At 44.2% G+C, this 25,955-nt stretch overlaps 1 protein-coding gene across 1 annotated transcript in view; it reads right to left on the reverse strand.

The window, feature by feature from the left end:
* The window catches only part of LOC139422725 (guanine nucleotide exchange factor subunit RIC1-like), a 94,826-nt gene that overhangs the window by 44,976 nt on the left and 23,895 nt on the right, over positions 1–25,955 (reverse strand). The window contains exon 2 of the mRNA XM_071174032.1: positions 25,130–25,237. Coding sequence (XP_071030133.1) covers positions 25,130–25,237 — 108 coding nt within the window. The remainder of the gene's footprint in view (positions 1–25,129; positions 25,238–25,955) is intronic.

Consider the following 25,955-nt stretch of genomic DNA (forward strand, 5'->3'; position numbering starts at 1 on the left):
CTCCTAGGTCTTGCTGAAGTTGAGAGAGAGGTTGTTGTCCTGGCACCACACTGCCAGTTCTCTGACCTCCTCCCTGTAGACTGTTTCATTGCAGTTGGTGACCAGGCCTACCAACGTTGTCGTCAGCAAACTTGATGTTGGAGTCATGGGTAAACGGGGAGTACAGGAGGGGGCTGTGCACACACCCCGGGGTGGCCCCCCTTTTGAGGATCAGCGTGGATGTGTTTTTGCCTACTCTCAACATCTGGCATCGGCCCGCCAGGAAGTCAAGGATCCAGTTGCAGAGGGAGGTATCCAGTCCGAGGGTCCCAAGCTAGTTGACGAGCTTGGAGGGCACTGTGGTGTTGAACGCTGAGCTGTAGGGAGTAAGTTGGGATGGAGCGAGGAGTGGAACAGGGAAGTCTTTTAACCACGTGAATCTTTTTCTCTCTTGTTTTTCTTTGTTTTCTTTCAAAGCGTTTTCTTTTTCTCTTTTAGACTCATTATTTTGCTCATAAAATAGGATTTTGAAGAATCCTGATAGATGCATAAAAAGTAGGAATTTCTCATTTCGTAAACAGCTGCAGCATCAATGTTATGTCATTGGAGAATAGACTAGACTACAGCGTTGAGTGGCGCAGCGGTCTAAGGCACTGCATCTTAGTGCTAGAGGCGTCACTATAGACCCTAGTTCGATTCCAGTCTGTATCACAGCCGGCCGTGATTTGGAGTGCCATAGGGTGGCGCACAATTTGGCCCAGCGTCGCCAGGTAATACCATGGCTCTATACAGGATGTTTCTGTTTTAATAAGGTCATACCAAGGACCATTTAGCTGTTGGATTCTGAATTTTAAGACCCCCCTCGAAGTATCAAAAAATAGAAAGTTATGAAGTGTCTGTCATATCTGAGGGATATATATATTTTTTTGTTACAATTAAACCCCTTATTTTTGGCAATAAACAGTCTAAAAAGCTATATTGAATTATTTTAGGGAGGTCATACCAATGATCATTTTGCTTTTGATTATGAATTTTAAGACCCCTTGAAGTGTGTGTGTGTGTGTGTCTATAAATAGATAGATATAGGTGTGTGTGTGTGTCTATAAATGTATGTGTGTATATAAATAGATAGATATAGGTGTGTGTGTGTGTGTGTGTGTGTGTGTGTGTGTGTGTGTGTGTGTGTGTGTGTGTATCTATCTATCTATCTATCTATCTATCTAATACTATGGAGCGACAGTTACCTCTCCAAAAAGTGTCTGTGGCAGGCTACTCACTGTCCAACCATCATGCCCACCCTCTCACATTGTGACTTATGGGCTGACTGGATGTTCAGTGAACGCGCCCTCTTCAGGTAACCATTGTACAAATGAAATATTGGTCTGCTTGAAACGACTTGGTATTTCACGCCCTTGCAAATGTTACCCTTTTTTACTGACTTCGGCCATGAAGCGCGAAATCACAGTCTTCTGGAATAGCTGGTGTTCATGCATGGTCCAGTGTTGCTTGCCTCGAAATGAGCATAGAAGGCATTTAGCTCGACTGGTAGGCTCGCAGCTGGATTTCGCGCTGTAATCAGTGATAGCTTGCAAGCCCTGCCACATCCGTCGTGTCAGAGCCGACGTAGTAAGATTCGACCGTAGTCCTATATCGACGCTTTGAGAGAGGCGGACCAACCAGACGTTTTGGGGTGGATGGCAAGGTTAGGGTTAATTTCATTTCAATTCAGGAAGTACACTGAAATACCCATTGTAATTATCTTCAATGCTTTTCGATAGAGGTTGACACTGGAGTGAAAATGTATTCCTATCCCATACTGTCCTCATCCCCGCAACAATTATATAACCCCGGAACGTTCCTGTCCCGATAAAAATCACTCCTGTCCCTTGCTAATTTTTATGCCCCGAAATGACTTCATACGTCAGCTGCCCATCTGTCTGTCCCCCCCCCCCCCCTCGCAATAGTGGAAACCAAGACTGTTCTCAGGGCAGGCCTGGTTGAAGCTAAATATGTTCGAGTCATATCAGGGACAATTATTTTATTTTTTAACCATTTTCCTTACCTTAACCTAATTCTCCTAACCTGCCACATTAATTCTCCTAACCTGCTACGAAAGGTCACTTCTGCTAGTCAAAACTGGCAGATGAGCAGTGAGTATCCCTAATGCTAAGAATCTGCTCCTGATGCTCAGCACTCAGGAGACAGTTGCCTGCACAGTGCACACATATGATAAGTCACATAACCAGATTTTGGCAATGCCGTAAATCCTATTTACCCAGTAGGATTAACTCGTGATGTGGACGAGGCGCCTGAGTGACCCGACGAAAGGGGGGAAATGACTATTTTTGGGGGGGTTTTATTAAGTAAAACGGTAGGCTTTTGAATGAAATGCTCCACACATTGCATATTTCTAACTCTGTTTATAAATATTCCTATTCTGTCCGTATCTATAGACTGTCAATCCTGTCCAGAACTTGACTCCCATTCCTGCTGGAAACCCACGGGATCCGCAAGACCCGCTGGGTTCCTGTTCCTGTGTCAACCTGTAATTTTGAAATGTGGTTTACTTTCTGGATTTAACTCTGGTGTGTGGACAGAAGCAGTAGCACACTCTGATCTATTCACATCTCGCCAACAGCAAAGTAGTTCTGTTTGTTCCAGTGCTTGGGTGTAATTAAGATGTAGGCTGAGGCTGTTGTAGTCCTATATGCCCATACCATTGTCAAAGTGCGTGCATTTTTCTAGATCACGCCTGTGTTTCCACCAAAGTAATTGACTCGGTCCTCCAGACTTGCCTCAGCATGAGAGTGCGGTAGCCTAACCATTTATTTGGTTTTCATTTCTTGTTTCCAATAGCAACGCATAGTATTCCTTTTGATGTTCCTTCCCTCATTTTTTTTGTCCAAACGCGTATGTCATATTCCTGAACGTGTCTGTATTTAATATTCAAAGAAAAGGCTGGTTTCTGTAGGTATCTGACTGCTGTGAGAGAGAAGTCCTAGAGACGAGAAGGTGGCCATCCCTCTCTTTAAACACGGGCGCACACACACACACCCTTATCTCCCCAGGCGGAGGAAAGAACAATACCTTCCTTTTGTTCTATGCTTTAATGATGCTCCTCTACCCACTTCAGATGAAAGACAAAGTACAGCCGTTTGAAGCTAGCTACAGTTAGATCATTTCCATTACGAAGCGGAAATGAATCATTACAGTTAGGTCAGAATGAGTTGAGGTGCATTGGCGAGCAGAAATAGTCATAAAAGTTATTTTAACGAAGCCAAAGACCAGAACATGTTATGTGTTGACTATTGGCATATAGCTGGGAAAAGAAGGTGATGGGGGTGGATGTGGTATGTGAGATGTGTCTTACAGTATACGCTTGGCTTCATCGCTCGGTTATGACAGTGATGTGAGACATGTTATGTGTTGACTATTGGCATATAGCTGGGAAAAGAAGGTGATGGGGGTGGATGTGGTATGTGAGATGTGTCTACAGTATGCTCTTGGCTTCATCGCTCGGTTATGACAGTGATGTGAGACATGTAAATACACTGGAAATCTTACTCAACCTGAGCACTCATGGTAAAAACAAACACGTGAAAATGGCATAGAAGAAATGTACAGTTGAAGTCGGAAGTTTACATACACATAGGCTGGAGTCATTAAAACTCGTTTTTCAACCACTCCACAAATTTCTTGTTAACAAACTATAGTTTTGGCAAGTCGGTTAGGACATCTACTTTGTGTGTGACACAAGTAATTTTTCCAACAATTGTTTACAGACAGATTTCACTTATAATTCACTGTATCACAATTCCAGTGGGTCAGAAGTTTACATGCATGACAAATTTCCAAATGCCTGAAGGTACCACGTTCATCTGTACAAACAATAGTACGCAAGTATAAACACCATGGGACCACGCAGCCGTCATACCGCTCAGGAAGGAGATGTGTTCTGTCTCCTAGAGATGAATGTACTTTGGTGCGAAAATTGCATATCAATCCCAGAACAGCAGCAAAGGACCTTGTGAAGATGCTGGAGGAAACGGTTACAAAATTATCTATATCCACAGTAAATCGAGTCCTTTATCGACGTAACCTGAAAGGCCGCTCAGCAAGGAAAGAAGCCACTGCTCCAAAACCACCATAAAAAAGCCAGACTACGGTTTGGAACTGCACATAGGGACAAAGATCGTACTTTTTGGAGAAATATCCTCTGGTCTGATGAAACTGTTTGGCCATAATGACCATCGTTATGTTTGGAGGAAAAAGGGGGAGGCTTGCAAGCTGAAGAACACCATCTCAACCGTGAAGCACAGGGATGGCAGCATCATGTTGTGGGGGTACTTTCCTGCAGGAGGGACTGGTGCACTTCACAAAATATATGGCATAATGAGGAGGGGAAATGATGTGGATATATTGAAATAGCCTCAAGACATCAGTCAGGAAGTTAAAGCTTGGTCGCAAATGGGCCTTTCAAATGGACAATGATACCAAGCATGCTTCCAAAGTTATGGCTTAAGGACAACAAAGTCCGGGTATTGGAGTGGCCATCACAAAGCCCTGACCTCAATCCTATAGACAATTTGTGGGCAGAACTGAAAAGGCGTGTGCGAGCAAGGAGGCCTACAAACATGACTCCGTTACACCAGCTCCGTCAGGAGGAATGGGACAAAATTCACCCAACTTATTGTGGGAAGCTTGTGGAAGGCTACCCGAAACATTTGACCCAAGTTAATCAACTTAAAGACAATGCTACCAAATACTAATTGAGTGCATGTAAACTTCTGATCCAATGGAAATGTGCTGAAAGCAATAAAAGCTGAAATAAATAATTCTCCCTACTATTATTCTGACATTTCAGTCTTTTAAATAAAGTGGTGATCCTAACTGACCTAAGACAGGGAATTTTTACTATGAGTAATTGTCAGGAACTGTGAAAAACTGAGTTTAAATGTATTTGGCTAAGGTGTATGTAAACTTCCGACTTCAACTGTACACACATACATACAAACAACAATCAGCAATTACATAATAAACCAGACATGCATAAGGTCATACGAGAGCAGTTTAAAAATAGTCTGCAATTTGAACGCTTATATAACATTTTATTTAAAAGTCAAAACATGAATGTATGCTAGGAATTTTAGACGGCACCTTTTTTTTAAACCACAGCATCTCGGCCTCAGCTAAGTCACAACAACAGGAAGGGAAGATGTTACATGGCCTCTGAGTTTTGCGGTCTGAACAATGTCGGCCTGTTCTATGCATGTTGTCATCTTGATAAAAGAACAAAACAGTAAGGCCTTTATGCCATAACCAGATCTCATCTTTGAGGTAGGCTCGTTAATAACAATTTAAAACACTTGCTGCCAAAACACCATTGTTGTCCTTGTTTAGTTATTATCTATGTCTAGCATGCATGTCCTTGGTTGCTGTTTAGGAGGCCAGCTACTATTATTAGAAATGTGAAGTGTTTGAAGGGGAGACCTTAGAGTTCAAACATTAGGGTCACCGTGGGTTTGGCTGTCCATTTCTTGTATTTGAAACATCACTAGCTAGTATCCCCGTTTTAACTTCTCTCTGGCTCTTTGGTGGTGAGTTTATTACGAGAGCTCCTTTTTGGCTCCCAAACCATGTAACACTGAATTCTGAATGAAATAACCAGAACAAAAGTTTAAAACCAGGAATCATTACTGTATTCTGAATGAAGTGAGTAGATGCAACAGTCAAAAAAAAAAAAAAATATATATATATATATATATATATATATATATTCCACGCTAGCTTTCTTTGTGTCTAGTTAGTTTCAATTTGGGCAGTCAGTTCAGTTTCTCTTCCATATCTCAGCTCTGCTGCAGTAGTGCTGTTTGACTTGGATATGCCCGGAATTCACAGTATTTTCACTCTGAGGAAATGGTTATATTATAATAACTAGGCTATCTGAGACCGAGGAGCCTGCTGTGAGAATCCACACTATGTATAGGTCCCCTCTGAATGTGATGAAATGCTTTTCTCAGTAATAGCTAGTTGAGGCTACTCTGTTTGTGAAGAACTTAGCTGACAAGAGGAGGCACAGTTAGTTTGTGTGTAGGCCGATAGTGCAAGTTGAAGAGTACTGCTGCTGCTACTATTCTCTTTTTAATAGTTTTAATAGAATTTCCCCCTTCCACCCCATCTCTTAGATGCATAATAGGCCACGTCTCCTCTTCCTGTTTGATACATTTTGAGTTCTAAAAATGAACCATTCGGAACTAATGCACCCCCCCTATAGAATAGCCTAGATAAGGAAGGGGCCTATAGAATAGCCTAGATAAGGAAGGGGCCTATAGAATAGCCTAGATAAGGAAGGGGCCTATAGAATAGCCTAGATAAGGAAGGGGCCTATAGAATAGCCTAGATAAGGAAGGTGCCTATAGAATAGCCTAGATAAGGAAGGTGCCTATAGAATAGCCTAGATAAGGAAGGTGCCTATAGAATAGCCTAGATAAGGAATGTGCCTATAGAAAAGCCTAGATAAGGAATTTGCCTATAGAACAGCCTAGATAAGGAAGGGGCCTAGAAAATAGCCTACATGTAACCGAAGAGAGACTCAGATTGTCGGCACTTTGTCTGCTGTCCCGTCACCCAGGCAACCGCATCCATCCTTGCTCTTATGTGTCATGGGGGTGGCCCGGTAATCTTTCTGGAATCCTAGCAGTCTAGATTTAATTTAACCACGGCTCTATATCCAACACTGTCCAACTGTCCTCCCTGCTATGCTCTGTTCTGCTCTGGTCTCATCTGATTTGTTCATGTATCTACAAGTGCCAACAAAGATCTGTCTGTGGGGTGAACAACACGTGTAGTCAGACACATCAACTTAGCAAGGAGATGTTTGGTTTTGCACTTCTTGACTCTTCACACCCTCAATCCCATCATTTTTTATCTGCAAAGCCATTCCTCCATAATCGTAATGTCCCAGCCATGTTTTAGTGTCTGTATTTGGACTGCTTGTCATCATGCAGCGGGTACCTATAGAGTGACACTAGGGCACAAGCAGCTGCCACTAGCATAACACCATTTAACGCTACAGAGCAGAGACAATATCAGAGCCAGCTCAGTACGGGTCAGGTTGACACGACAGTGTGAAAATCATCTCCCAGTAGGAGGACTGACTTCTCCCATCCAGACCTCTCTCGGCCAGATGTCACTTACTGAGGCAGCATGTGTTCTTCCCTCATCGGGACAGAGTCAGAGGGTGAACTCTGAGGAACTTCAGACACTATGCACTTCCAAAAATATGTCCCTTCTCTCTAGTTCCCACTTGCCTTTTTCCACCCTCTGTCCTGCCAGCAATGGTCACACCAGACTCTATTTTCAATCTCTCTCTTATTGCTTGGCTTGGTTTCCGCCACATACTGACTATTGTTCAAAGCTGCATGGCCTCCGGGTTTTCTGTTGAATGTTCTTTTTCCTTTGACACTTATTCTTCAAATATTTTTCTTGGTTTTCTTTAATCCGGGCGTTGTCTCTGTTTTGTTTTTGTCACTAAATCCAACCAGGTTTTGACTGAAATGTCATGTTTAGCAAACTTCCTGAGTTTTACTCTCCCGATGTCTCCATGGAGATAGCTATGTCATTGTAAAGGTTTTGAGTTAGACTTCTGTCACTCTTTGGGTTATACTTTCTTGGATATCCCCTAGCCTGGTCCCAGGTCTGTGCTGTCTTGCCAACTGCCTCTCCAAGGACTATTTGGCATAGGAGTTGGCAAAACAGCACAAATGCATCTGGGACCAAGCTAGATTTTTATTTAACTAGGCAAGTCAGTTAAGAACAAATTCTTATTTACAATGACGGCCAAACCCTCCCAAAACACAGACGACGCTGGGCCAATTGTGCGCCGCCCTATGGGACTCTCGATCACAGCCGGTTGTGATACAGCCCGGGATCGAACCAGGGTCTGTAGTAACACCTCTAGCACTGAGATGCAGTGCCTTAGACCGCTGCGCCACTTGTGAGCATCAGCAGGGGTGAGCTCCAGCCTATCCAGGACGTTCATGCCAGGCGGTGTCTGAGAAAGACTCCAGCCACCCGAGACATGGACAGTTCTCCATGCTCCCGTCCAGCAGGCGGTGCATCAAGACTCAGACAGACTCCTAAACAGGCTTCTATCCCCTGGCCAGAAGACTGTTAAATGGCTAACAACTACTGCTCTCTCCCACAGACTATCCACACTGACTCTATGCCCACCCACATGTCTTTACCCTCTCAGACACAGCCTACCCTGCTTCTCAAATTATTGATTCGATTTTACTCCATTACGCTGTTGTCCATTGATTATTGACTGCCATTACCATTAGTATTAATCTATTCATCCTGCTACTGGTCACTAATACTCCTGGTTACATGTACTGTATATATTACCATAAGTACTCATATATTCCTATTACTCCTGGTTACATGTACTGTATATATTACCATAAGTACTCATATATTCCTATTACTCCTGGTTACATGTACTGTATATATTACCATAAGTATTTATCTATTCCTATTACTCCTGGTTACATGTACTGTATATATTATCATAAGTATTTATATATTCCTGTCTTTAACTCTCATAGTTCTTGTGTGGTTTTTATTTTGACATTTATTATATTTTCTTTTATCTATATTATCATCAATATCTATATTATCATTAATATTATTTATATTATCTTTATTCTCATCAGTTACATTATCTATGTATTATTACTATTATCATAATTATTACTATCATTATCCATATGATCATTTATATAATTCTTATCTATATTAATATCATCATATTATTTATATTATTATTATATTTATCATTACTATTATCCTCATTATTACTATCATTATTACTGTCATTATCTATATCCGTTACATCATCATTATTGTTAATATCATCATCACATTATATAATCATTATTATTATTGCCTTGTTAGAACGAGCTGTCAAGGTAAGAATTTCACAGTACTGTTTTACACCTGTTGTATCCTCTACACGTGGCGAATAAACTTTGAAACTGGAAACTCACCCCCCTCCGTCTCTCCCAGCTCTCTGCACACACAGCTTTCCTGTTCCTTTCTCCCTCTCTGCTAAAGATATAGTTTGCCTAGGTCTGGTCTGGGGTGATTATGTTTACCACGGCAGGCATCACCAGCCAAACATCTGGAAAACAGCTGTGCCTCCTGGGAACTGCGATCTGCTTCCCTCCAATTTGGTGATTCCAGCAGGGCTGTGTGTCCCTGTGTCTCAACGGTTTTAAATACTCCTCAGGATAGAAAGACACTATGGTACCCTGTAACCCTGTATGGTTGTGTGGTATCCAGATGTTCATACCGTTCCTGTACCATAACGAGGTAGATGGTATTACCGGCAGAGCACACAAGGGGAAATATTTTTATTTTGGGAGGGGACGTCCTAGAGCGAGATGGGACAAGGACATCCAGCCCGGCCAAACCCTCCCCTAACCTGGACGACGCTGGGCCAATGGCGCCTCATGGGGCTCCCGGTCGCGGCCGGCTGCGACACAGCCCGCGATCGAACCTCGCATCTGTAGTAACGCCTCTGCCTTAGACCGCTGCGCCACTTGGGAGGCCCATCACCAAGAAATCTGATCTGGCAAGCTAGTCACTTAGCAAGTTAGAAAACCAAATGCATAGCTGTAGTTCTGAGTTGGAGATAATTTATTTGGCACATCTTAGATAGTTAACTTATAGTTGTAAGCAGTGAAGTAGCACGCATCCCCCGGGATTTCAAAAATACCCCGGTATACATATATACTGCACACGCCTACTGCACACGCCTACTGCCCACGCCTACTGCCCACGCTGGGTCTACCTTATAGAACACGCATTTAATGTCCATCAAAACATACGTTTTATTTGTTGTATGTTTTTAAACAGGGTGAACTATTGCAGAAGAGCCAGACAAGCAAGGATTTAAGTATCGGCCTACCTCAGACTGACTAGGGAGGGTGGGTCTAAGTGAGGGTGGGAGAAAAGGGGTTTACGGCTAGCTGTAAGGCCCCAGCCCGTCCGTCTCATGCTCTGTGTGCGTCAGGAATGTAAACAGCACAAGGTTTTCAGACAAAACATCTCAAGTCTGTCGCTTTTATACTTCACGTTACAGTTGGAGGAGAAACACAAATAGACCCTTGACAGCACAGCCAGATAGCTAGCTCAGCAATAGTCTCGACTCAGCTTGAACAATAGCAGACGTGTGCAGAAAGTTAGGATATAGTGACTGCATAGGAGGTGTGAGTTTGATTCAACTGCAAGCTCTGCTCTCTCAACTCAGCTTGCATAAGATAGATGTCAGGAGCTTGCAGACCGTGAGGTTAGGCTATAGACTGCATACTAGGTCTCGGTTTTAGTAAGCTTCCTTTGTCTGCCGTACTAATACAAGAGACAGCTGAAAAACAAATGACTACATCTTCGTTCTCTTAGTGTTTTTTTGTTTTGTGGATTTCCTGTCTTTGATTGGCTTATCAACCTAAATAAGACAGACAAGAGAGCAGATTTGAAAACAATTTGGATCTATTCTTTCTGAAAGATTATTTTCTCAGTTTTAAAAACAAACCTCTGGATGTTTTCACTATGAAAAAGACAAAAGGAAACCATTTACTTCTCCTCATGGTTGAATAAATAAGCTGTCAAAAGGCATAAACCCACCGAGGCAAATCAAGGGTCCTCAAATCTCTTCGCTGTATCAGAGTGAGTAGGCTAATCGACAGGGACTAAAGAGATTGTGAACATGAAGAGTGAAGATTTACTTCAACTGAAAGTTCCTTCAGGGATTATAATAATATAGGATGGCAGAGGTGTAGATCCTCTAACCAACAAGTCCTCCTGGCCAGGGGTTGCCTAACCACCCCCCCACCCCAAAACATCCTCCCGGTCCATTTCAACTTCCACAAAAACCAAAGCACACATCGATGAATGCTAATGATGTGCGTCAGGCCCAATGAGCCAAACACAACAGAGAGGGAGCCACGGTTAAAAATATCAACAGACCAGAGTACTGGGACTGAATCGGTTACCTCATAGCTTCACACACTTCTGGCTCCCACCCTGCAGCCCAAGACCCGAGGGTCAGGTGGGGAGTTACAATGCCTGTAGGGTAAGCTATGCAGTTCAGGGTGGGGTAAAGGTCATATGCTACTGTCTCCAACCCTGCAGCCATATACAGGGTTAAGCACCAGTGTCCAGGTAGCGACTTGAGTCTACACTGAGAGTGGCAGTGTAAAGGTCTGCATCGGAGAGACCACAGTCTGGCAGCTGTGCCTATTAGGGTTGCAAAGGGTTGAAAACATTCTTCATTCATTTTTCAAAAATGTTCCATGGGAAGTTAAGCCTGAGAATATTGGGAAATTTGCTTAAATTAATCAAAAAGGTTAGCTTATAACAGTGAACCTTTATTGTGAGATACAAGGTATTTTGAATCTTGGTTAAACTATCTCCAATTCAATGGAATTGCAACCCTCCGCATGCACAGTGCACTCTTCCATCACATGTGCAGCTGATTCTCAAGATCTTGCACACTAATGAGAAGCTATTGAGCCCACACTTTTACACTGTCTGAGCCAAGGACTACATTCTTTCTGGTAAGTATTGATTACAATACTGGGTGGGACGAATATATTTTATACATGACATTACATGATTTTCTGTTAACTAGTAAATAAACTAAGCAAAAAAAGAAACGTCCCTTTTTCAGGACCCTGTCTTTCAAAGATAATTCGTAAAAATCCAAATAACTACACAGATCTTCATTGTAAAGGGTTTAAACACTGTTTCCCATGCTTGTTCAATGAACCAAACAGTTCATGAACATGCAAATTGCAATGTCCGTACAGTGAGACGCCAAGGACAGCGCTACAGGGAGACAGGATGGACAGCTGATCATCCTCGCAGTGGCAGACCACGTGGAACACCTGCACAGGATCGGTACATCTGAACATCACACCTGCGGGACAGGTAAAGGATGGCAACAACAACTGCCCGAGTAACACCACGAACGCACAATCCCGCCATCAGTGCTCAGACTGTCCGCAACAGGCTGAAAGAGGTTGGACTGAGGGCTTGTAGGCCTGCTGTAAGGCAGGTCCTCACCAGACATCACTGTCAACAACTTTGCCTCTGGACCAGACAGGACTGGCCGCGGTTTTGTCTCACCAGGGGCAATGGTCGGATTTGCGTTTATCGTCAAAGGAATGAGTGTTACACAGAGGCCTGTACTCTGGAGCGGGATCGATTTGGAGGTGGAGGGTCCGTCATGGTCTGGGGCGGTGTTTCACAGCATCATCGGACTAAGCTTGTCATTGCAGACAATCTCAACTCTGTGCGTTACAGGGAAGACTTCCTCCTCCCTCATGTCGTACCCTTCCTGCAGGCTCATCCTGACAAGACCCTCCAGCATGACAATGCCACCAGCCATACTGTTCCTCCTGTGTATGATTTCCTGCAAGACAGCAATGTCAGTGTTCTGCCATGGCCAACGAAGAGCCCGGACTTCAATCCCATTGAGCACGTCTGGGACCTGTTGGATCGGTTGGAGGGTGAAGGCTAGGGCCATTCCCCCAGAAATGTCCGGGAACTTGCAAGTGCCTTGGTGGAACTTGCAAGTCTGGTACAGCAAGAACTGGCAAATCTGGTACAATCCATGAGGAGGAGATGCACTGCAGTACTTAATATAGCTGGTGGCAACACCAGATACCGACTGTTACTATTGATTCTGACCCCCCCTTTGTTCAGGGACACATTATTCAATTTCTGTTAGTCACATGTCTGTGGAACTTGTTCAGTTTATGTCTCAGTTGTTGAATCTGTCATGTTCATACAAATATTTACACATGTTAAGTTTACTGAAAATAAACACAGTTGACAGTGCGTTTCTTTTTTTACTGAGTTTCATAGCCTACAGCAAAGTGTGTTTAAATCATGTTGTTAACAATTTCTGCTAGATAGTTTTTACTACCATGTGGGTTTAATCTTGCTTGAGCCTTTTAACTGTGTTAATTCACCTGTTTCCATACGTTTCATTTTAAAGCATTCATCTCAAAAATGAGTTGTTTAATCTAACTGCTTAATTATTTATCTGTACATGGAATCGTATTTGAGTTTTTTTAACAACAAAAAAATCTAATCTTTATAGGACAATGCCACGGGCACTATCTGCTTCTGTGGAGACATTTCACTGCAGCTAAAATAGAAGGAAAAGCTGTGTACATTTGCTAATTCTGTGCCAAATCATGTGAAGAAAGCAATGAAGATGCAGAATCATCTGGCCAAGTGCATAAAATTCCCTCAGCGCTCACAAGCAACCTCTGACAAAAGCCCCTGTACTTATATTTGAGGTGAAAATGATGAATCAGACACCTTATCGATAGCAACAGCTCATGGTTCTCCTGGAATGAGAAGTTTTTTTTTTACTCAATGGAGCAACGTAGTCAGAGAAATGCTGATGAATGTCTTGCACGAGATGTGTATGCAACTGGTTAACCTCATACTCGCAGACAATGTGTATTGGAATGAATTTCTGAATGTTCTTCGCCCAGCATTCACACCTCCAACCTTTATCTACTAATTTGCTGGATGCAGAGTTCAACAGAGTTCAAGTGAAGGTCAAGCAAATCAGAGAATGCAGGCTGTATTGCAATCATCTCTGATGTGTGGTCAAATGCTCATGGGCAAGGAATAATAAACTACATCTCCACCCCTCAACCAGTATTCTACAAGAGCACAGACAAGGGACAACAGACACACTGGACTCTACATTGCAGATGAGCTGAAGGCAGTCATCAATGACATTGGACCACAGAAGGTATTTTGCGCTGGTGACAGACAATTCTGCGAACATGAAGGCTGCTTGGTCTAAAGTGGAGGCGTCCTACCCTCACATCAAATGTTGATGTTCAGAATCTGCTTGCAGATGTAAGAAAATAAATCTGTACAGCCCTACCCACGTCACTGTTGCTCCAAGCAGAGGAAACTGCAGTTCTGAAATACATCAAAAAGCGTGAAGACTTCTGCCTGAAGCCCATACACACCGCAGCGTACATGTCGGACTCCAAGTATGCTGGCAAGAGCATCCTGCCTGGTGCAGAGATCAACAAGGCCTACGGTGTCATCACTACCGTGTCTCGCCACCTAGGCCTGGATGAGGGCAAGGTTCTTGGCCGTTTGGCGTAGTACACTTACAACGAGCCAGCCTCAACAAGGTTGGAAAGTGTCAGTGAAGATGAGGCCTCAGAGTCTGATGTTCAAGAGGTGGACATTGAGGAGGTCCAGGGAGAAGACATGGAAGCCTGACAGGAAAACAACCAAAGCTTCAGTTTCCAAACTATAATTTTACAGATGTATGTTGAAAACGTTTTTGGTAGATGTGATGGATCATTGGGGGTCATTCAATATTCCCTTTCTTTTGTTGTTCAGTGAAATCATCCCATGTTTAGAGTCAAATCATTTAATTAAAGTTCAATTCGCAACTGAATTATTTTTTTTAATTCTATTGGAAGGATTTAATCATTTGCAAATATGTCTACGTATAAGGTAAAAGGTTTATGTTTCTGTCTCCATATGATATGGTAAATATATCCAATGCAAAAAGTATTTACGTATATTTCCGTTAATTCCCATATAATCCCATTAATTCCCACGGAAAGTTTTCACCTCTGAATATTCCACCAAAATGTGCAACCCTAGTGCCTATGGAAGTTCACTTTCACAATGTAAGGCCTAAAATCAAATCAAGTGTCAAATGAACTCAACCAAGGCCTCCCGGGTGGCGCAGTGGTTAAGGGCGCTGTACTGCAGCGCCAGCTGTGCCATCAGAGTTCCTGGGTTCGCGCCCAGGCTCTGTCGTAAGTTCCGTGGGGCGACGCACAATTGGCCTAGCGTCGCCCGGGTTAGGGAGGGTTAGGGAGTAGCGATGAGACAAGATAGTAGCTACTACAACAATTGGATACCACGAAATTGGGGAGAAAAAGGGGTAAAAAATAAAAATAAAAAAATGAGCTCAACCACATCAGCTACTTCCATCTTTGATTCCTGTCTGAAGTGAAGCCATCTATCTGAAGCGATTGTGTCAAAGTGTAAGTTGGCGTAACTTGGCTCCCAGTCAGTAACACGCCATAACTTCAGCAGTCAAACCAGGGACTTAATGGGATAAGCTGCAATTGGGATGCTGAATAACTAATATTCCATAACGCCGGCTGTCTGCACAGTCACTTTAATAACTACCTACATGTACATATTACCTCAATTACCGCAACTAACTGGTGCCCAAAGCACCTAGACTCTGTACCGGTACCCCCTTGTATAGTCTCGCTATTGTTATTTTACAGCTGCTCTTTAATTACTTGTTACTTTTATTTCTTATTCTTATCCGTATGTTTTTAAACTGCATTGTTGGTTAGGGGCTCGTAAGAAAGCATTTCACTGTTGTATTCGGTCATGTGACTAATACAATTTGATGCCGCAAATAAAATCGTCTCAATAATTGACCGTGTGGTAGTCATTATACCACATATCTCAGAGCAGGAGATAGTAACAAGATGGGGGGGTTGGCAGACGGACAGGCTAGTAGTGGTAATATAACATCACCATGGGGGGAGTCATTTAGACCAAGTATCAAGAGTGTTCTTTTGATGCAATTTGTTGTTGTTTTTTCATACATCTTAATATGGTTTTAAAACCATATTTGGCTGATAATTTAACATACTCACAGTAATCCACACTGCAATCAAACAAACATGTCAAGATGCCTCAGGGACAAAACAAAGTAGCTTTTGATTTACCCCCAATAAGCTTCGTCTCTCACACTGGTAGCATTACGGGAGACAAGATTAGACGTCTGAAACATCAAAATACATTTCCGAGTAATGATCAAAAAGGCCTTTTGACCAATGACTGCAGTGCCTTCCTCTGAATCTGCCCCCGTCTGATCCGGGCACATAATGAAACAGGCCCCAGTAGGAAGGCCAGAGCCAATAGGAAGATCAGAATGACCTGATTTGGGCTCCCATTGGCCATGGGCCAGACACTATGTTCCACATTCTGATCTGTCAAATCCAGAGCTTCACACCGAGTCATCATAACGATGACACAAAAGAAACAAAAAGGGACATACAAACAGCTGGAATCCTATCTTATTCTGTGTTTGTGTGTGTGTGTGTGTGTGTCTGTCTCTCTGCAAAGCCTCTCAGAATAGCGAGGTATAGAGGTTAGTATAGAGGTTGTTGTATCCTTTTAGACTCATAATCCCCACATGCTATATTCATAGTTACTATACCACAAGACTGTTAGTCCTGCTATATTCATAGTTACTATACCACAGACTGTTAGTCCTGCTATAGGCATAGTTACTATACCACAAGACTGTTAGTCCTGCTATAGGCATAGGTACTATACCAGACTGTTAGTCCTGCGAAATTCATAGTTACTATACCACAGACTGTTAGTCCTGCTATATTCATAGTTACTATACCACAGACTGTTAGTCCTGCTATAGGCATAGTTAATATACCAGACTGTTAGTCCTGCTATAGGCATAGGTACTATACCACAGACTGTTAGTCCTGCTATAGGCATAGTTACTATACCACAGACTGTTAGTCCTGCTACAGGCATAGTTACTATACCACAGACTGTTAGTCCTGCTACAGGCATAGTTACTATACCAGACTGTTAGTCCTGCTATAGGCATAGTTACTATACCAGACTGTTAGTCCTGCTATAGGCATAGTTACTATACCACAGACTGTTAGTCCTGCTACAGGCATAGTTACTATACCACAGACTGTTAGTCCTGCTACAGGCATAGTTAATATACCAGACTGTTAGTCCTGCTACAGGCATAGTTACTATACCACAAACTGTTAGTCCTGCTATAGGCATAGTTAATATACCAGACTGTTAGTCCTGCTATAGGCATAGTTACTATACCAGACTGTTAGTCCTGCTACAGGCATAGTTACTATACCACAGACTGTTAGTCCTGCTATAGGCATAGTTACTATACCACAGACTGTTAGTCCTGCTATAGGCATAGTTACTATACCAGACTGTTAGTCCTGCTATAGGCATAGTTACTATACCACAGACTGTTAGTCCTGCTACAGGCATAGTTACTATACCAGACTGTTAGTCCTGCTATAGGCATAGTTACTATACCAGACTGTTCGTCCTGCCTGCAGGCAGGCAGAGGGTCAGAGCCTAGCTAAGTCCACTTTCTTACAAGCAGTTGTTATCCCCACTGGACTTGAGGCTATAGTTAATAGGCCTGTAGACAGCTCAGCTCAGGCAGCTGAAAGAAGCCTACTTATTGTAAAACACTTGTTTTTCACACCGCAGACAGACGGCCTTCACATGGCATGTTGTTGTTGCCTGGCAACCACATTAACAAGAGGCCAGAGCAACACTATTGCATTTTACTTCCAACAGAAGTGCTGATTATCCTTGGATTGGAAGAGATGGAACACTTTATCAGTCCCCTCGTGAATGATGTAAAAAACAGAGCACATATCAGTGGGAGGAACAGTGACCTCTCAATCATTACTGGAGCTCACACAGAAGAGCAGCCATCATCATTGGGGCTGTGGTTTGGGTGCAGACAGTGCAAAAGCCAGGGAGATGTTAGCCTGGAACCATAACCGACATGCTCTGTGGTTTCAACCATTGTTCTTCACATGAAGCAATGGTGGAACGGAGTACCAATATCTCTCCATGGACTCACTGAAATGTTGAACATCCCTCTGTTTGACTCGAGCCACACTATCATGCCCAAACCAAACTCAACTCTACTGGCTTGGATATTCTCTTTTGACATTGTTTTCTGCACGGTTCTGTGGTGAACACGTAACCAGACCGAACCAGTACAGTGATCACACCACACACTAATGACCTAACAACCCATCGCTGGGGGCCCTGCCATACCACACACACATATGCGCAACGGGCCCCCACACACGATGGGCCCCCACAGAGAAGTACTACAGAGGACCAGATTTTTAAAAAACTGCAGAACCAGTGATGAGAGTGAGACTTCCTCAACTACGATAAGAGGGAAAGAGACTGATTTGTCTTCCTTTAATGAGACATCCTCATTACACTAAAACCACTGCCAACACCACCTCCATAAAAACACACCACCAAAATCGCCACACAATCACCCCCCCCCCCCCCCCAGCAGCAGCAACAGTAAAGGCATTAACCTGTAAAAAACATGATCAACAGTCTCTCATTCCACAAAATGGACACCGCTCCCCAGCATACAACATTTTAACACAGGCCACAAAATTCTCCCCACAACCAAAACACATTGTCATGGTCCACCCATTAAAGGAAGCCAGTGCTAAGTTAACATTTGAAAGCGTCGACAGATCCAGCATGTCCCCGATTACGAACAGCTTGTCTGTGATACACAGTGCGTTTTCTCCTTGCGTACAACTGAGTCTGTTAGCAGAGCAATGCTACAGGCTTACAGTCTCCTTTTTTGTGCAGGAGAGTCAAACCTGCCCGTCTACAGCTTAGCAGTAGATCCCCCCCCACCCCGACACACTCACGCAAAACAAGTCCTGTTCAATGATTTATAAACGGGTAGACCATCGACCCCTGGGGTGCAGCCGGGGGCAATCTGAGAGACGGCAGCCGAGTTTGTGAAAGCCCAGGGAAATTTCTATTCCTCTGCGAAAGAGAGTTTCGGAAGGTCTGTGAGCAGAACCTGAGAACACCCAGGATGGCAGAGTTCTGCCATATAGAAATCAGAGTAGAACTCCACAGCCCGCGCTCTCATCTCCACAACAGAAGTTACAGGCCCATCAGACAAACGTCTTTGGGTTTTTTCTAACCCAAAGAAGAAAGAGCTGGGAGCATCCATCTCGCTCAACATGGAAAATCTAGCTCTTACAAGTGCTCCTTTTGATCTGAAAAAAATCCCACAGGTCCCTAAGCAGTTCAGGCAGATCAGATTGCAGCCCCTCCCTACCTTGCCCCACCAGCTCAGCCTCCACCTCACTTTTGCCAACCTAAAGCTCCCCCAGTCCTCTCCTGGACTCTGAAGAGGAATCTGTATACTGCTGACAAAAAAAACAGAATGTGGGCTTTACCTACATCCCACCACTGACTGAGAGACTGAAACTCCCCCTTCTGCTGTTTCCACCTCTCCCAAAAGCCGTAGAAGCTTGAGCAAAAAGTGTCAGCTTCTAAGAGCTTTACATGTCATTTCCATTAGGATGCCTGCCGGGGACCGGAACTGAGCCATGGCAATATGACGGTCCAAAATCCCTACTGGGAGAATGGAGACCCCCAAAGGCATATTGCTCTGATTCTTGTATAGATACGATCCAAACAAGCTGTACTCACCCACCCCAACCACGTATGCTGCTTTGAGGTGGGATACTTAGTCCTTCACTAGATCAAACTGACTCAGGGTATAAAGTTAGTGCTCGGTTGATATTCTGTTGGTGGTGTGGGGGCTGTGCTTTGGCAAAGTGGATGGGGTTATATTTGGGGCGGCAGGGTAGCCAAGTGGTTAGAGCGTTGGACTGAAGGTTGCAAGTTCAAATCCCCGAGCTGACAAGGTTCAAATCTGTCATTCTGCCCCTGAACAGGCAGTTAAACCCACTGTTCCTAGGCCGTCATCGAAAATAAGAATTTGTTCTTAACTGACTTGCCTAGTTAAATAAAGGTAAAATAAATATCCTGTGTCCCCTGACCCCCCCCCCCCCCCGTCCGTCCGTCCGTCCGTCCGTCTCAGTCTCCAGTATCTATGCTGCAATAGACTATGTCTCGAGGGGCTAGTATATCGGTCTGTTATATCTGGTCTATTTCTCCTGTCTTATCTGTTGTCCTGTGTCAAGTATGATCCATCTAATTCTCTCATCTCTCGCTCCCCTACCGGAGGACCTGAGCCCTAGGACCATGCCTCAGGACTACCTGGCCTTATGACTCCGGGCAGTCCCCGTCTCCCTGGACGTGCTGCTGATCCAGTTTTCGTTGTTCTGCCTGCTGCTATGGAACCCTGACCTGTTCACCGGTCGTGCTGCCTTGTCCCCCCCCCCCAAACACACACCTGCTGTATCAACCTCTCAATGCTATGAAAAGCAAACTGACATTTACTCCTGAGGTGCTGACCTGTTGCACCTCTATAAGCACCGTGATTATTCTTTGACCGTGCTGGTCTTCTATGAACGTTTGAACAACAATCTGGGCTTAACTTCACTAGGGTAGGGGGCAGCATACGGAATTTTGGACAAAAAGCGTGCCCAAATTAAACTGCCTGCTACTCAGGCCCAGAAGCTAGGATATGCATATAATTAGTAGATTTGGATAGAAAACAAGATAATGCCTGTGAGTATAACAGAACTGATATGGCAGGCGAAAACCTGAGGAAAATCCATCCAGGAAGTGGGAAATCTGAGGTTTGTAGTTTTTCAAGTGATTGTCTATCCAATATACTGCGTCTATGGGGTCAAATTGCACTTCCTAGGGCTTCCACTAGATGTCAACAGTCTTTAGAACGTTGTTTCAGGCTTCTACTGTAAAGGGGGAGAGAATAAGAGCTGTTTGAACCAGTGGTCTGGCTGAAAGCCTCGAGTTAATCGCACACGGTCGTGAGCACGAGCTCCGTTCCTTTTCATTTCTAAAGACAAAGGAATTGTCCGGTTGGAATATCATTGAAGATTTATGATAAAAACATCCTAAAGAGTCCTCTGTAATGAATATGCTGTTGTCCGGTTGAAATATTATTGAAGCTTTATTATAAAAAGACCCTAAGGATTGATTGTAAACATCGTTTGACATGTTTCTACAAACTGTAATGGAACTCGACTTTTCGTCTGGATTTTGCGCTCACGCATTGTGCCTTTGGAATAGTGAACTAAACGTGCAAACAAAACGGAGGTATTTGGACATAAATATGGACGTAAACGAACAAAACAAACATTTCTTGTGGAAGTGGGAGTCCTGGGAGTGCATTCTGACGAAGATCAGCAAAGGTAAGTGAAGATTTATAATGCTATTTATTACTTTTGTTGACTCCACAATTTGGCGGGTAACTGTATGGCTTGCTTTTGTGGCTGAACACTGTTCTCAGATTATTGAATATTGTGCTGTTGCCGTAAAGCTTTTTTGAAATCTGACACAGCGTTTGCATTAAGAACAAGGTCATCTTTAATTCTATGTAAAACATGTGTCTTTCATCAAAGTTTATGATGAGTATTTCTGTTATTTGATGTGGCTCTCTGCAATTTATCCGGCTGTTTTGGAGGCATTTCTGAACATGGTGCCAATGTAAACTTTTGGATATAAAAGTTTTTGGATATAAATATGAACTTGATCGAACAAAACATACATGTATTGTGTAACATTGAGTCCTGGGAGTGTCATCTGATGAAGATCGTCAAAGGTTAGTGAATAATTTGATCTATATTTCTGCTTTTTGTGTCACCTCTCTTTGGTTGGAAAATGGCTGAATGCTTTCTGTGACTAGTTGCTGACCTAACATATGTTCTGCTGTCGCCAAAAAGCCTTTTTGAAATTGGACACTGTGGTTGGATTAACGAGAAGTGTATCTTTAAAATGGTGTAAAATACTTGTATGGTTGAGGAATTTTAAATTATGAGATTTGTTGTTTTGAATTTGGCGCCCTGCAATTTCACTGGCTGTTGTCGAGGTGGGACGCTACCGTCCCACTTGTACCAGAGAGGTTAATGGCCATGTACTCCTATAATCGCCACCCGGCACAGCCGAGCCTGGTTTCCCTCTAGGTTTCTGTATTTCTAGGGAGTTTTTCCTAGCCACATGGCTCAACATCCACATTCCTGCTCTATGGGGTTTAAGGTTTCTGCTCATAAATAACATTTTATTGATTTATTCAGATCATCATACAACACCTTTGCTGAGCCCAAATGTGGTTCCTCACTATTCCGGTATTTATTTCCAATCCAACACAAACACCTCGCCCAGTGCTAAATGTGCGAACTACTACCTTAGACTGCAAAACAAGTCTCCCCTCTCCCGCCTTGTATTAGGTGCATACACATTTATGAAAACAAATACAAGATTATTGATTTTGGCTCTAACCATTGACAACCTACCCTTACACACCTCCTTTTGACGAGAGAATGTTGACACCCATGCCAGGCGGGGGGTGGGGGGGAGGCCACTGCTACCCCTGCACTAAGATTTGTGCCATGGCTCAGCACCTGCCCCCCCATCCCCCCCAAATCCACATCACTGTGTCTCTTTTAAATGTTTTTCTTTGACATACTCCCACAGCAACCCGCTCTTCCCGCCGTACATGTTAAGATCTCCATAAGAGGGGCCTCCCGGGTGGCGCAGTGGTTAAGGGCGCTGTACTGCAGCGCCAGCTGTGCCATCAGAGTCCCTGGGTTCGCGCCCAGGCTCTGTCGTAACCGGCCGCGACCGGGAGGTCCGTGGGGCGAAGCACAATTGGCCTAGCGTCGCCCGGGTTAGGGAGGGCTTGGTCGGTAGGGGTGTCCTTGTCTCATCGCGCACCAGCGACTCCTGTGGCGGGCTGGGCGCAGTGTACGCTAACCAAGGTGGCCAGGTGCACGGTGTTTCCTCCGGCGCATTGGTGCGGCTGGCTTCCAGGTTGGATGTGCGCTGTATTAAGAAGCAGTGCGGCTTGGTTGGGTTGTGTATCGGAGGATGCATGACTTTCAACCTTCGTCTCTCCCGAGCCCGTACGGGAGTTGTAGCGATGAGACAAGATAGTAGCTACTACAATAATTGGATACCACGAAATTGGGGAGAAAAAGGGGTAAAATTCACAAAAAAAATAAAATAAAATCTCCATAAGATGTGGAAGGGAAAAGAGAAACACAAAGCCACCGTGAAAAGAAAAGGCCTATCAATTTAAGCAGTCTGAAGCCAAGCCTATACAGGTTCCTGGGCGAGACGGCACCCTACCCCTCATTCTTCCTCCCTTACTTTCCTGATTCTGGAAGGTTTGTAAGACTCCAGCGTAAAGTCTCCCGTTAAGTCTCCCTCAGGAACCTAGAAAGTTCTCTCATCGTATATACTGGGGCCTCCGCCTGACAGCCTTGGATCCGGGCCTCCTCATCCCCCCCACCCCACTCTTCCTCCTACTCCACTGGCACAGTAACGTCCTCCTCCCCGGTCTGCACATCGATCAGGTCCTCCTCATCCCCCCCACCCCACTCTTCCTCCTACTCCACTGGCACAGTAACGTCCTCCTCCCCGGTCTGCACATCGATCAGGTCCTCCTCATCCCCCCCACCCCCCTCTTCCTCCTACTCCACTGGCACAGTAACGTCCTCCTCCCCGGTCTGCACATCGATCAGGGCCTCCTCATCCCCTCCACCCCACTCTTCCTCCTACTCCACTGGCACAGTAACGTCCTCCTCCCCGGTATGCACATCGATCAGGGCCTCCTCATCCCCTCCACCCCCCTCTTCCTCCTACTCCACTGGCACAGTAACGTCCTCCTCCCCGGTCTGCACATCGATCAGGGCCTCCTCCCCAATGCAAGGCATTATTTCCTGGGATGAGCCCACCATGCCTTTTCCCAGCCACACTCTTATTTCACACTTTTCTTCTCCTTTTTCTGTGGCACCCTTCTCGGGCCTCCTCAGCCCTTTTAGCGTTCTCCAGAGGCGCTCTCCTCTTCCACCGACAGAGGAGTATCCGTTACTACAGCAACCTGCCTCTGCTGTAACCCCACTCACCTCTACAAGCCCAGTAGCCCACCTCCCCAACCGCGAGAGATGTGCAGTTTCGCAGGCCTCATTTGAAATGAGCTAAACGAAAAAACAAGAAACAAGTGACTGTAGATAGCTGACGCAACATGACTGTCAGTAACAGTGAATCAACGGAGCCAGTCAGCTAGAGATAGCTATGAAGCATCTTTTAGTTGCCAACTAGCACAAATGTCATGTAGCTAAGTATATCAATAGTCCTTTCGTAAACACTTAGACAACCACACTAAAATGCGAGACGACAAACACTACTAGACAGATTCAGGCCAATTGGAGTTGTAAGCTAGCGATTGCACAGCTTACCTACCTCCAAAAACAATGCAACTATCCATGATGTCAATGCTATCCAACTTGTCAGCCAGGCTGGCTGCAATCACTCACTAGAAAGCTAAATAGTTTAACGTAACTTCACATGCAAAATCAGGAAAATGCAAGGTATTGAAGGCGTTCTTCCGTCTCAGTGCAACTTTGAATGTTGCTAGGTTTCACGTGGGCATGGTTTTGCACCAAGTTTGGCTTAGATAAAATGTACCTGTCCCAGCCCCCGCTGCAGGCTGGTCGTGCTTGTCTGCAATAGCTCCCGGTCTCTGGGCATGCAAACTTAATGTGCCCTAAGTCCCCACACTCAAAACACTGCAAACTATCTATGCTAGCAAACCGTACGTACCACCCCTCCCATGATTAACCTTGAAGTGGACATTTACCTGCTGTTCTGCCTTGTTAAGAAACACACACTGGCCTACGAAAGGAAACATGTTTAACGGATTGCGCTTGGCACCCAGTCGAGACCACACGAAAAAAACTCACTAAAAAGAAAAAAATTAATAAAATGTAAAAAATCAGCACCAACACACCCCTCACAAAAACCCCATTAGCAACTAGCCAGGCAACAAGAATCACCAACAACCACTACCTTATTCATTCTGGCTGCAGAATGTATATATTCCGCTCCCACCTGTTAGCCGACCGTGAGCAAAACTTCTGACACCATTCTCCGGATCGAACTTGAAGCCATTCAAAAGCAACAGCATTTTGCGACCACCACCAAACCATCGCGGCCACAACCAAACCGCAAACAAACTCCCCGGCCACCCTCCCTCAACTCAAAATGAAGAACAGTGGAAATGAATAAAACAAACGATGCGTTAACCCTCCACCATGGAAAATTAATGTAGGAAAAAACTAAGTAAATACGAAAAAGTAAAGGAGACAGACAACAACTACGATGAGAGAGAGAGAGAGAGACAACTACGATGAGAGAGAGACAACTACGATGAGAGAGAGCAAAAGAGAGCAAAAGAGAGCGAGAGCAAAAGAGAGAGAGAGCAAAAGAGAGCGAGAGCAAAAGAGAGCGAGAGAGCTCGCGCGCGAAGTGACTGCACCGCATTACTCACCGCTACTGCTATCATGGAATCGTCCTGCTTCCATTCGGCCTGCTGATAGAAGCCAAACTGCGATGATGCTTTCGCCGACTCTATGTAGCTCACTATCAGAACACTGGGCTGGAAGACAGACAGAAAGAGAACGAGTGAGAGAGTGTCAGAACAGTGTCAGCAGTCAATCTCATCAGCCACTCAGCCTTGTTAATATACTCCAAACCATAAGGTGGCAGTAGCGTTGTTTGGCAATGCATGTCTGTGTGCGTTTCTTTATGGTCTAGTCAAGTGGTATTCAACTCTAACCCTACGAGGTCCGGAGCCTGCTGGTTCTGTTCTACATGATAACTAATTGCACACACCAAGTAAGTGTCCCAGGTCTAAATCATTAAAAGGGGAACAATGGAAAAATGCAGTGGAACTGGCTGTGAGGCCAAAAGTTGTGTTTGATGAGTCTGGTTAATGTTCGCTACATAGCTTGCTGCTCTAATGTTGCTATTGTTGTTGGAAGCCCTTGTTTATACCAGCCAGATGGCCACAGCTATACAGCTTGCAAGACAACAAAGAAACAATTTAATTAAATCTCCATAAATCGTAGACAGCCCATAGACCGTTTTTAGCTAGCTGGCTAACGTTAGCTAAATGTTTAGCATGATTTCGCTGAATAACGTTAGCTAAATGTTTAGCATGATTAGCTGGCTAACGTTAGCTAAATGTTTAGCATGATTCGCTGGCTAGCTATCTGTTGTGATAGCTGGGTAAAGACACTGCATTTGTATCCAAGCTTTATAAGGTATGCATGGGCGCCTGAGATGTGTGCTAGTAGTTTAAACAGACAGCTCGA

This window comes from Oncorhynchus clarkii, chromosome 12 (genome assembly GCF_045791955.1).
Source record: "Oncorhynchus clarkii lewisi isolate Uvic-CL-2024 chromosome 12, UVic_Ocla_1.0, whole genome shotgun sequence".
Taxonomy (NCBI): Eukaryota; Metazoa; Chordata; class Actinopteri; order Salmoniformes; family Salmonidae; genus Oncorhynchus; species Oncorhynchus clarkii.